This window comes from Convolutriloba macropyga, chromosome 5 (genome assembly GCF_964194025.1).
Source record: "Convolutriloba macropyga chromosome 5, txConMacr16.3, whole genome shotgun sequence".
Lineage (NCBI taxonomy): Eukaryota > Metazoa > Xenacoelomorpha > Acoela > Convolutidae > Convolutriloba > Convolutriloba macropyga.
This window is the reverse complement of record NC_134472.1, coordinates 28,975,125-28,987,244: the sequence shown is the minus strand read 5'-3', so window position 1 is coordinate 28,987,244 and position 12,120 is coordinate 28,975,125. Positions and strand designations below refer to the sequence as shown.

Genomic DNA, 12,120 nt, shown 5'->3' with positions numbered 1-12,120 from the left:
ATTAGAACGTTTACAGAATGAGGGTCGTATCGAAAAACTATCTAGTTGCTCAGACGAACATTTCATACCCTCAATCGTGATTACAGTAGAGAAAGATCAATCTATAAAATTAGCATTAGACTCTAAAGTACTAAATAAAGCCATACACAAAAATAAATATCAAATGCCCAACAATGACATGCTAATCGACACAATATCACAACATATCACAAACACTCAAAACGGTCAACAAGCATTTTTTTCCACATTAAATCTCAAATAAGCTTATAGTCAATTAAAACTACACAATGATACTGCGAAAGACTGTAACTTTAATATTATTTGTGGAGAGTCTACTGGCACCTATAGTTTTAAAACAGGATTCTGGGGCCTTACTGACAGGCCGGCAGAATTTCAAAAAGCAATGGACTATACAGTGATAAACCTACAAAACACCTATTGTTTCTTAGATGACATCATAATTGTTAGTACTGGACTGAAACAGATCATCTAGCATATGTCACAAAGTGCTTAAAAAAGTTAGATGAAGACAATTTGAGAATTAATCTTCAAATATGTCACTTTGCAAAAACGGAAACTGAATGTTTGGGGTGTAAATTTACCCAGACTGGTATATCACCACTTGAAAGCAAAACTGCAGCAATTCTAGCAATACCGCCACCAACAACATTAAATCCTTTACAATCCTTTCTCGGGTCAGTACATTATATTGACAAGTTCATACCTCACCTAGCACAATTATGTCATCCACTTAGAACACTTCTCAAAAAATCCACAAAATTTAATGGTACTGAGAAACATACCAAACACTTTAGTTTAATAAAAAGAAAATTTTGGTAGCGGCACGGAGAAAAGCCAATACAATACGAAATTAGACGTCAGAGTTAAATGTGACGCTTCACGTTCGGGACTGGGAGCAGCACTTGAACAGAATACACGCGAATGATGGAAACCAATAGCATTCGCGTCACGATTTCTAAACTCAACAGAAGAACGTTATAGTGTTAACGAACTAGAACTATTGGGAATAGTTTGGTCGATTGACTATTTTAAATACAATCTGTATGGAAAAAAATTCACTGTCATAACAGAACATCGGGCATTATTATCCTTATTAAAAGAACACAGATCAAACAAATCTTACAATAGCCGACTTTCTAGATGGATAGACAGATTACTTCCATACAATTTCACAATTGAACATATGCCGGGAGCAAAAATGGGCTTAGTGGACTACATATCCAGAAATCCATTCGCAAAAGCTAAAAAAGTTTCCACATATGATGAACATTTCGTCGTAGCAACAACATCTAAAATTCGTAATTCAATGGAACACTTAATTAGAAATAAACAGAACACTGTACAAAAACTTAATAGCATATTAAAGTTACATTCACCTTCATCTCATCGGTTAATCGGTTAATCGCACCGCAAATGCTTACACCAGTAAATACTAATTCTCAAATTAGTACTAAAGCAGTTGCCTCACAATCACTACATTGAAAAACGAAACTACCATTCGCGCCGCAATTAACTCTTTCAAATTCAATAGTTAATCCGCATTTAAATATTCCATTCGCATCGCAAATGCCTCTTAAAAATACAAAATCAGAACTTGCACCAAAAAATATCACAACAAATAATTCACATTCCATTAACAAATTTGCTGCAAAAGCAGTCAGATGGTAAAGAATCACTCTGAGCAATGGTGAACACTCTGAGCAATTATGCCCAATAAAGCCCATGAATGGTATTAAATCAAATGATCCACCTAAATACTCTAAATTAAGCGCGAAAACACAAATTTCTAAATATAAATACAACCAGCAAAATAATAACTCGCTTTTTGCCCAAAACAAACTCAGAATTCAGTCCTCTTCGAATAACTCTGTCAAATCAATCAACTCAATCAACCCTGTTCATTCAATCAATAATATGCCGAAAACAAAAGCAAATAAATCTACTCCGACGAAGGCCTGGGTCACTTTCTCCGACACTACAACGTCGACACCCCAAACAAATACGTCATCTAATACGGAAACCATTCCATCAGGCAGTTTAATCGACGCGGCAGACAATGTATGTTTCACGGAAACACTCAACAAAATTTTCAGCAAAAACCTTCTGGCCATTCTCACCGGGAGGGATGCAATTCTTAAGAAAGTCCGTGATTGCATTATACGAGATGATCCAAATAGACTACGTGAAAAAAGCACTCAGTGTGACCTCAGTGTTAAGCATGGATGTGTTTGTCTGGACGACAGGATAGCAATACCCAAGGCGATAAAAGATGCAGTGTTAGAGGACATCCACACAACACATCCTGGGAGCTTCGCGCTTCTATCATTAGCAGAAAATATTTGGTGGCCATATATCCATCGGGATATACTGGCAAAAACCAATGAGTGCAAAGCCTGCACAGAAATTGATGAAGACAAAATACCAGGCCGACCCTATCTGACAGAGGAGCAGTGGTCAGACAAGGCCTTATGCTCAGATACGGAAGTCGAAAAAGTAATTTGCAATAAGGATGCCCGTGCCAAGAAAGAGCAAGAGAAAATGAAAGATGGCGAACCGCGTGCAGCGAACGTGCAGCGAACGTGCCGCGAACGGAGTATACAAGTAAAATTAGCGAGAAAGATTCACGAAAATCAACGCCAAAAGAAAAACCTAGATGGCTGATATGAAGTTCTCGCTCTTGGTAGCACTGTGTGAAAAATAAGCCCAACTACGAGTGTTATAAAGAGCCTAACCGACAGGAAGTACGCATGCAAAACTCCGATATCGCGAAATTCGGAACAAAAGCTGAACGTGATACAGATCTAGGACAATATATAGAACGCAGACCAAAAAAAATTTATGAAAAAACCGTTGAAAAAAAATCAAAAAACACAGAAAAGATCTCGTCAGAAAAACACCGGAGACAAAAAAAATTAAACGAAGTAAGAAACAAACAGATCAGTGTCGTATCATCGGGCAGATCCTGAATTTCAACGACCAGTAACGTCCCACGCTCATTAAAAATGAGGATCCTCAAACAGAACCCGAAGCTTGATGATGCTTTGGCCAACAGACCCGACCCAACACAAATTTTGCACTTTAGTCAACCAGTGCCACTGGCAGCACCACCGAATAATCCGAACATAGCTGGACCATCCACGGCACAAGTTGCTTCTCCACAAATGCCAACGCCCATTTTACGCGAAACTCAGCGTACAGAAAAACGACAAATGACAATAGGCGACATATCCGACTCGGATACATAATCAGTCAGGAAAAGTAAAAGGACTCTGAAAAGACAGAAAAAAGCTACGACATCTAGAATTGACAAAATTTAAAAAACGGAGGGAAATTCAGCCGACATTCTGGAATCAATTACAGCATTCACGGGGAAATGTCACCACGAAACCCCAATGAGAGATGGACTACTGACCCCAATCCGAATCTACCGAGAGAGATGACGGTTTTGCGAGCCGAAACCCAAAAACAATCGGATTCATAATAAAACGCAAAAAACTATTTGAACTCTATATTTTAACTATTTTTTAATATTTTATTATATATATATAACCGGTGAATATGTATTAATTTTCTGATTTTATGTACTAATTTTTCTACCAACAGGGGGATATGTCATGCGGTATGGATATTATCCTCATATATCCATCACCGTATTTAGTTCATATTTTCCATTTGAAGGGCAGGTTAGCTAGTTTAACTTAGTTCATCATACGTTATTCCAACTTCATGTCTGTTCATCCTTTAGACAGGAAACTGTCTGTTCACAATGTAAACAAATTGCTGAGGTCTTCCTGTTCTATGATCATGTCGTGAACAAAATGTTATTTCCTCTTTAATCCTATATTGTAACTTAAAACTTTCATTCTCCAATTTTCAGCACTATAAATTAGTTTCAATTCAACTTTAGTAAATCGCTTTTCAAATACGCTCGTTCAATTGGAATCGTGTCATTCGCACCGCGAATAGCCAATTCAATAGTTAGAAATTCAAATAGCATAGTGATAAGTGACATCCGCGGCGCAATTGCCTTGGCTAACTTGTGAGATAAGCATTCGCGACTCGATTGGCTTAAACAGTAGCAATTGAGCATAACATAGTTCAGGATAGAAACATATACATTTTAATTGTTGTTGTTACCTATTTTAGCCCTTAGCCTGGGCCCTGTTCAAGCACAAGCGTGACTCTTGTGAATATGTAGTAAACAGGCCCTAATTTCGTTAAAAAATAGTTGAATTAATAAGTGCCAACTTTTAGAGTGTTAGTGGAGTTGTGTTTCAATTGTCGAGATACTGAAATCTGTTCTTTGTTGTGAGATTATCTCATTAAACAGTTTTTGGGGTTTTTTTGAATTTTTTTGATGCAATTTCTTTTCGTGGTATTGTTCAAAGTTCTCTGATGACGAACATTCATTTTTTTCGGAAACTTCTAGACAAACCTTGTTTTATCTGATGTGTTTGATAGCTTCAAATCTCTTTGTCACGAAACATTTTTTTATTGTTCAATGTTCAGTCAGGAGCCAAACTATCTAGGCAGCACCTAGACCTAATTGAGTCCTAAACAAAGCAAGGAGAATATTCCTTTAATTGAATCACCGCACCTGAAAGAAAATTGAGGAGCTAACTGCTCAGAAAAAGATCAACGATATGAAGATAGAGTTCGGCTTTAGAAGGCGCAATCTTTGCTCTTACAGCTCTCATTGAGACTAACGAGCAAAGAGAGCTTAGAAAACATGTCGAAGTAACCGTTGTCATGTAAGGGTCTCGAGTAACACTCTGATATATGATTTACCACAAAGGTTGATAGGTTAAATACCATGGTTGAAGACTTGCTTGCACCCGGAAGCTTGAGAAGAGCGCGTTAAGTTTTCTAGATATAAGTCAAAAATGTGTCTGAAATGTGACTGGATGTTGACCTTATTTAGATTGATTAGAAAGCAAGAGTTAGAGACATGGATTAAATGAACGTCCGGAAACTTTTTTTTCTGTCGGTCCCCGTTTTTCAGCAAAAATTTCAGCAAAAATTAGCAAAAATCCCATATGTCGTGCAAGATGAATCTGATTGATAAATTCAAAACATTCAGCTCAGATCGGTTTAGATTTAGAGCCAATTCGTCATTAACCATTTAAACATCAGCAAAGGTTACTTTAAGTGCTTAAAAAATTGGGATTGCTTCACACGTTTCATTGAAAGAGTTTGATACATTTTATTATATTATAAAGCTGAGAAACTTGAAAAGTTATGGAGTCCTGTAAAATGTATAACAAATTTTGCAAAGATAGTCCAAGTGGCGTCTATTATGTCATTAACAACAACTGAAAAATGTACATCACGGATCGAAAAGTAGCACCTCAAGGATCAGTTTTGATTTAACTACTTTTTTGCTATATGTAATGGATCTGCTGAAAAAACATGAGCCAGGAATTTTGTGTTATTTGGGAAAAATATGAATTCTATATTTAGGCAAAATTAAAAAATTGTATGCAACCGGACATTAAAAACTGAATCAATAGTTTCACATAGACATACTATCCGTCAGCAAAAAATGAAGCTCTTTATTTTGAGAATTAAGTTCTAAAGTACTATTTGACTTGCTTTGGGCACTCTAATTTTTCCAATAATTATAAAGGTTTGGGCAGAACTGTGGAGAAAAACCTCAACTTTATGAAACATTGTCAAACATTTATTAAATTTTCTAATAATTTTTCAGGAGAAATTTAATTTACACGATTTTTAGCTGTCTTGTTGCAATTATGCATTGGTAACATCATAAAATTCTAATAGTTTTCAAAACGGAAAAATTCACTTCATCGTATAATTAATAAATTCGAATTTTTATCTGCTCAGAAGGTCTTTATTGTGTAGTGGACTTAATGATAATACATTTAGATCACTTCTTTTTTGTCTAACGTGCCGCTGGTTGTTGCAGCACCTGAGATTCAAAACTCTTAAACTCTTTTAATCCATTTTTCTTTTGATGTTTTCAACTCTGAAATTGATTCGACAAGTTTTTTATCTCAGTTATTTTTGAAAAAAAATCTTTTTCGCGCAACAAAATTTTCTCAACATGTCTTAAGAAGATCGTGTCAAGATACTGTCATGATTCTCCAGGAAATTTTGGCCTATCAAGATCCTGGTAAGGTGTTTTAAATTATCAAGTGGCAAGTGGCAAGTTACCAGGTGGCAAGTTATCAAGATCTTGCGTGACATGTAATGCTCATAAACAAGGCAGTACATTTCTCTTTCTTAAATTTCAATAATAAAGAAAAACTAACTATTGATCAAACTTTTGATACTATGAATATTCGGCAAACAAAAACAAAAATATGTATTTCAGTTAAATTGCTCTTTGGCAATGCTTTTCCGGCAGCCTTTCGAAGATGCGCTAGCATCTGCAGTAACGAGGGAGCACATTGTTCCGCATTTGAAAAGTTCATACAGTGAAAACAGTGCTCTCTGAATTAACTATCGCTCAACTTATCTTGCTTTAGAAAAGACCTCTGCTCTATAATTACTGTCTTAATGCACCCCAATTTGCAGTTAGCTGACTGACCAGAAATTCATCATCTTCTTGCAAGTTGTATCCAAGACGTTGATATTTTCAAAGGCGTTTGCAGTGTTCAGATTTTGATTGAACAGACCGTCGGTCAATCTAAAATGGAGTCCGTGCAAAATTCGAACCCGGCCGCAGCGGGTAGCAGGGCGAAAAAGATGAGCCTTATGAATTTCATCATCGATATGTGTAATCACCACAGCGACAATGTGTGCTATGGCAGTGAGGGTGTGCGATACATCAGCTGTGCCTGTTCTATCTGCCAAAATGATCTCATCAGATGGATTGAAAATAATCCACAAGTTAGTTTCTTTGTGTCTCTTTGTGCATAAATGAATCTAAATGGAAAAGTTAGTTAGCTTTTGCAAAATTATTCTTGAATTATTTTGAATTGTAGCATGTAAAAATCAACTGCTGATTTCAGGGAAAAATTTTTTAATATCGCGTTGTTCTTGCAATTGTAGGAAAGCAAAGTATAAACAACATATAGTCGTTCGCACATAATGCTCCGACTCCGCACCCTCTTGGTTATTTGTTTACCGATGAATTGGATATGGGAAACATTCAATACGATAGAGTAATGGATTCTCAAGAATACTTAATGAATTCTGAAATATGGACAGTCGTTTGTACTAGTAAAAAATAAATTTGTTTCTGCGTAATCGCAGCGGAGCAGCATTAGGCTTTGAGTCTGCATTAACAGTAGCCTGTTCTCAGCTGTACTTTTTCTATTATTCCCCACATCTGAGACTGTTCATTTAGTGAGGATAACTTTTTACAATTCAAAGAATTTGAATTGTATTGTGGCGCTGTCTTTTTTTTAAGATCTGTTCACATATTTTCATGATTTTTGAAGTCAAATTGGAGTAGTGATTTTGGTCACGCTGAAACAGGAAGGTGAGCGAAAAAGCGAGTGGTTTTGCGGCGTGAATTTTTTTTTCGCTCTAATTTTAAAGTAGAGTGAGAAAACGGTGTTTGAACAAAAATTCGGTTTCTCGGTAGTGGTTTTTTGTTCACATGCGGCAATTTTACTCTGATTTCTACTGTTCTTTTCGATTTTTTGGATCGGATTTTTTTTCTAAATGGTTTTCCCAATCCATTCACAGCTCATTCTAGGCCTAGTTTTTCATTTGAATTAAATTTTCATTTCTCGCTATTGGTTTTTTTGTTCACATGCAGCATTTTGACATTGATTTTCTGTTTTTTCTTTTTTTATCTGATTTTTTTAAAATGGTTTTCTCAGTTCACTCATAGTCCATTCCAGGTCTAGTTTTTCTCTTTAGTCAATGAAAATTCTTTGAATTGTACGTCAGGACTTGTCCTGCTATGTTTTATTATTTCAGTAGCATAGACAATAATTGAACTGTGCAAAAGATTTGGTTAAAAAAGACATCAAACTAATACAATGTCTCAAGCGGAAACAGGAGCGTATTCGTCAAGCAAACACCTAGTTTTGTAAAACCACAATGAATGGAATTCTGAATTCAAGTTCTTTTTTATCAAAATCAATGAACTGAATAATGAACTGAATAATGACTTGAATACAAGAAACTTTAAAATAATAGAAGACTTGATTGTCAACAATGCAAATGACATTAAGTAAGCCAAAATAAACAAGGTAAAAGGTCTGCAAAAAGAGGAAAAAAGAAACGACAAATAAAGGCAGAACAGAAACCAAAGTATTTTGAAAATCAGCTGCTAAAAATTTCTAAGAATACGTAAACATACATCAAATCCCCTGACTATTTCGTTCATTTCATTGTTAAAAAGAAGTTAACACTTTCTTATTTCCAGTGCGCTATAAAGAAGCATCGAAACATCGAGGCAGTTGAGAAACAGCCAAGCAGAGCAAATTTCAAAAATCACTAAAAATGAATAAAAAACGAACGGTTTAGCCGGAGATGAAACTACCTATCATCTGAGGACACTAATAGAAAAGAAAAATGTCAAATTATAGGACCCCTGAGGTCAGTTATTTTTCTAACTTTTGATACCACAAAAATTCAACAGGTACCACGAATCTCGAAAGTTCACCTATTATTCAGTAGAAAAAATATCAAAAAAATAGAAAAAAGTTAGGTTAAAAAAGCACTGGAACGATTCTGTTTCTTATTATTTGTTTAATACTGTTTCGCTAGAATGAATAAATAAAACAGCAAAATAGACGTTGAATTGGCAAAAGTTAAAAAGTACATATTCGAAAAGCAAAAAATACGACATCAATTTCTTAATTCAGTTCAAAAGGAATTCATCAAAAAGTTTAAGTATTAGATTTAACCAATTTGGTTCTCCATTTACATTGATTATAATCACTACTCAAATTTGCTTTCGTTTTGGTATCAGAAATTGAAACAGATGACATACCTTTAAAAGACATCTCCAATTATAATTGTGGTACAGTAGTACATTTCATTCTGGGGCTAATGATTTGGTATAGCAAATCAAGTTATGTTAGTTAATTTTAATTTAGTTCATTTTCCTTCGCCATTTAATTTAATCATAATTTGAGTTCTTGTTTGAAGATCAAATCTTGAGGTTTCACGTTTTAACAATTTGTTTATATCCTGTGCCTGATAACTTTGTCTGTTCATATTGTTCATGTCGTCTCGTGATCTTGAGCTGCCGCAATTTGAATTCAATTGTCGTGATCAAAATGTTAATCAATTTTAGTTATTTTAATTTTATTTCATTCTGCTCATTTTTTAATTCAAATTAGTTGTCTCTCTGTCTTAAACTAGATTTTGCTCCGCCAAAGCTTTAAAGTGTAACAAACAATTTTGAGTCCTATTTCGCTAAGCGAAATACCAGTTTAATAATGGAACTGAATTCCGCTCCGCCAAATCTACGCATATTATGTATTCAGAATATTGAATCGTTCAGCTACAAAATTCATAGTGATTTCGCCCCGCGAATTAACCAATTAATTTGGAATAGTAAATTCAATAATTCGGCACCGCGAATCAATCCAGATTACAGATTGCGAATCTGTATGACATGGCGCAGTCAGCATGTGAATCTAGAAAGACACCATTGTCGATAGAGCCATTTTGGGAACGCCCAACGTCGGACCCAACAATCAGATGGGAAAAATGGCAGATTCAAGTAAAGCTTGTGATTCTCGCGCGCGAGAATGTCACACTGGACACGCTACTGCAACCGAAAACAACGATGGTACAATTGCCACCTGAACCAAAGTACGACATGCCAATTGAAGATGCAACACTTGAAACGGAGAGAGACCGTCAGATACCAAAAACAGCCAATTGAAGTTGCAATGGGACTCAAAATGTCAAAAGATAACAAAAGCGGGAGTACTATGCGGGGAACAACCATGGCATCTTTGTGATCAAAAAAGTGTGTCTTTTTTGTACCTTAGCATCGGTACAGAGGGAAGACGCTTACTAACACAAAAATTCCCTCATGACAATATTTACGACCTGACTACACTCAAACTTTGGGAGATGATGGAGATAGCTTTCATCCGCCCAAGAAATATCACATTCGATCGGTATGTATTCTTCTCACAGTGGTGTAAAATTGCAATTATGAAAATCGTGAGGAGGTGATCATCAGGGACATTTTCATCACAAACATGTTGGATGATGATATTCAACGCGAAGTTCTCCGCGACACAGTTGACCCCGAAAGAGCACTTAGTATTGCAGTCAATATGGAAATGGGCCATCAGAATCAGCAAAGAATATCATCAAATAACGGTGCAACTGGCAATACGGTGAATGCAATACAATCATTCAATCAATTTCGCGGCGCGGGTGCACGTGGAAATCAGTCAGGCAGAGTAGTAGCTAACCGTGCAGCAGTTGGTCAATGTAGAGGTTGTGGTCAAGCTTGAACAACAACGCATCGCCAGGTTTGCCCTGCTATGGGTAAGAAATGCAATCATTGCGTGTTGCTCAAGCATTTCGCCAAGGTATGTCGGAAAAAACTTAATAATGCACGAAATTCACGTCAAAATAATTGTATTAACAATGTAGAAACTGCCGAATCTACAGATCAAAATACAAGTCAGGGAAATCAAAACGTAAATTATATTAATTATAATGAACAATTTATTTCTGACTATGATTCCTCGGACGACAATTACGTTGCGACAGTAGAAAACGTTAGATCACCGCCAATAGCGTTGCCAAATATGACGATAACGATCGGCAACACAGATTGTCACTTGCTCCTCAATTCCGGTAGCGGTTGTACGATCATCAATATGTCGCTCGCCAGAGAAATGATGTATAACTGTGCGCAATCACAATGGTCGGAGAAAAAACCACTAGAATTAAAGTCTTTTTCTTATGATATTGTCGAAAGTCTAGTCACTTTAAAACGCCAGTTCGCTGTAGTGATTGGAAAATTCCGAAAGCAAAAATCACGGTCGTAGCTGATGGTTTTCGACCAATTCTCGGACGAGAGCTCTTCGATAAATTATGCATAATATCACAAAAACCTTGCCCGAATACGGAAGTCAATAATATAGAACCACCTTGTGCAATTAAAACATCGTTTGCAAAGGAATTTCCAGACTTAATCTCCCGAATAAGAAAATCAAAACAACACACGGTCAACTCCAAATTCCACAAAAATTATCGGGTTACACATCAAAAAGGAAGAAAAGTGCCAATTCATCTCCAACCAAAAGTGAAAATCGAACTTGAAAAATTGCTAAACGAAGGACATATTGAAAAACTAACTAATTGCCCTGATCAATTTTTTATTTCTCCAATAGTCACTACGGTCAAAAAGGATCAATCAATCAAAATAGCATTAGATTCCAAAATCCTGAATGAAGCTTTTCACAAAAACAAGTATCAAATGCCGAATATAGACTCGCTAATTCAAACGATTTCTCAAACACTGTCAGCCGCGCCGCAAGAGACAGCTTATTTTGCGACTCTTGATTTCCAGTACGCATACAGTTAACTCAATTTACACAGTGATACGGCCCGCCATTGCAACTTCAACCTCGTAAGCGGAGATATGACCGGCACATATCGTTTTAAAACTGGATTTTACGGCCTTGCGGATATGCCGGCTGAATTTCAAAAAGCGATCGATTGTACTCTTGCAGGTCTTGATAATACTTTCTGTTTTTTGGACGATATGTTAATAGTGAGCAGAGGAGGCATAGAAAAAATCTCGATATAGTACGAAAATTTCTGATAATGTTAGATCAAGAAAATCTCCGAATAAATCTTGCAAAATGTCTTTTCGTAAATGATAAAATCGAATGGCTCGGACATAATATTACAAAAACAATTATAACACCATTGTCAAATAAAACAGATGCAGTCGGAAAATTATCAGCACCTTCCAATCTCAAAGAACCCAGATCCTTTATGGGCTCAGCTCATCACTTAGGAAAATTCATTCCAAACTTATCGCAATTATGTTACCCACTTCGACCTCTGCTTAAGAAAAATACAAAATTTATTTGGACGGATGAACATGAAAAACAGTTAACATTAATTAAAGAGAAGATTGCAGAAACAACCAAAAATAAACATTTCAACCCGGACTTAGAAACACTTATAAAA

General features: G+C 36.0%; 1 protein-coding gene across 6 annotated transcripts in view; it reads left to right on the top strand.

Moving 5' to 3' along the window:
• The window catches only part of LOC142339296 (uncharacterized), a 106,273-nt gene that overhangs the window by 6,127 nt on the left and 88,026 nt on the right, over positions 1-12,120 (top strand). For 4 of the 6 annotated variants that reach the window (XM_075389228.1, XM_075389231.1, XM_075389229.1 and 1 more), the window contains one exon: positions 6,510-6,873. In XM_075389228.1, coding sequence (XP_075245343.1) covers positions 6,676-6,873 — 198 coding nt within the window. In that variant the 5' untranslated portion in view covers positions 6,510-6,675. The remainder of the gene's footprint in view (positions 1-6,509; positions 6,874-12,120) is intronic. The other 2 variants (XM_075389232.1, XM_075389227.1) reach the window with 1 other exon arrangement.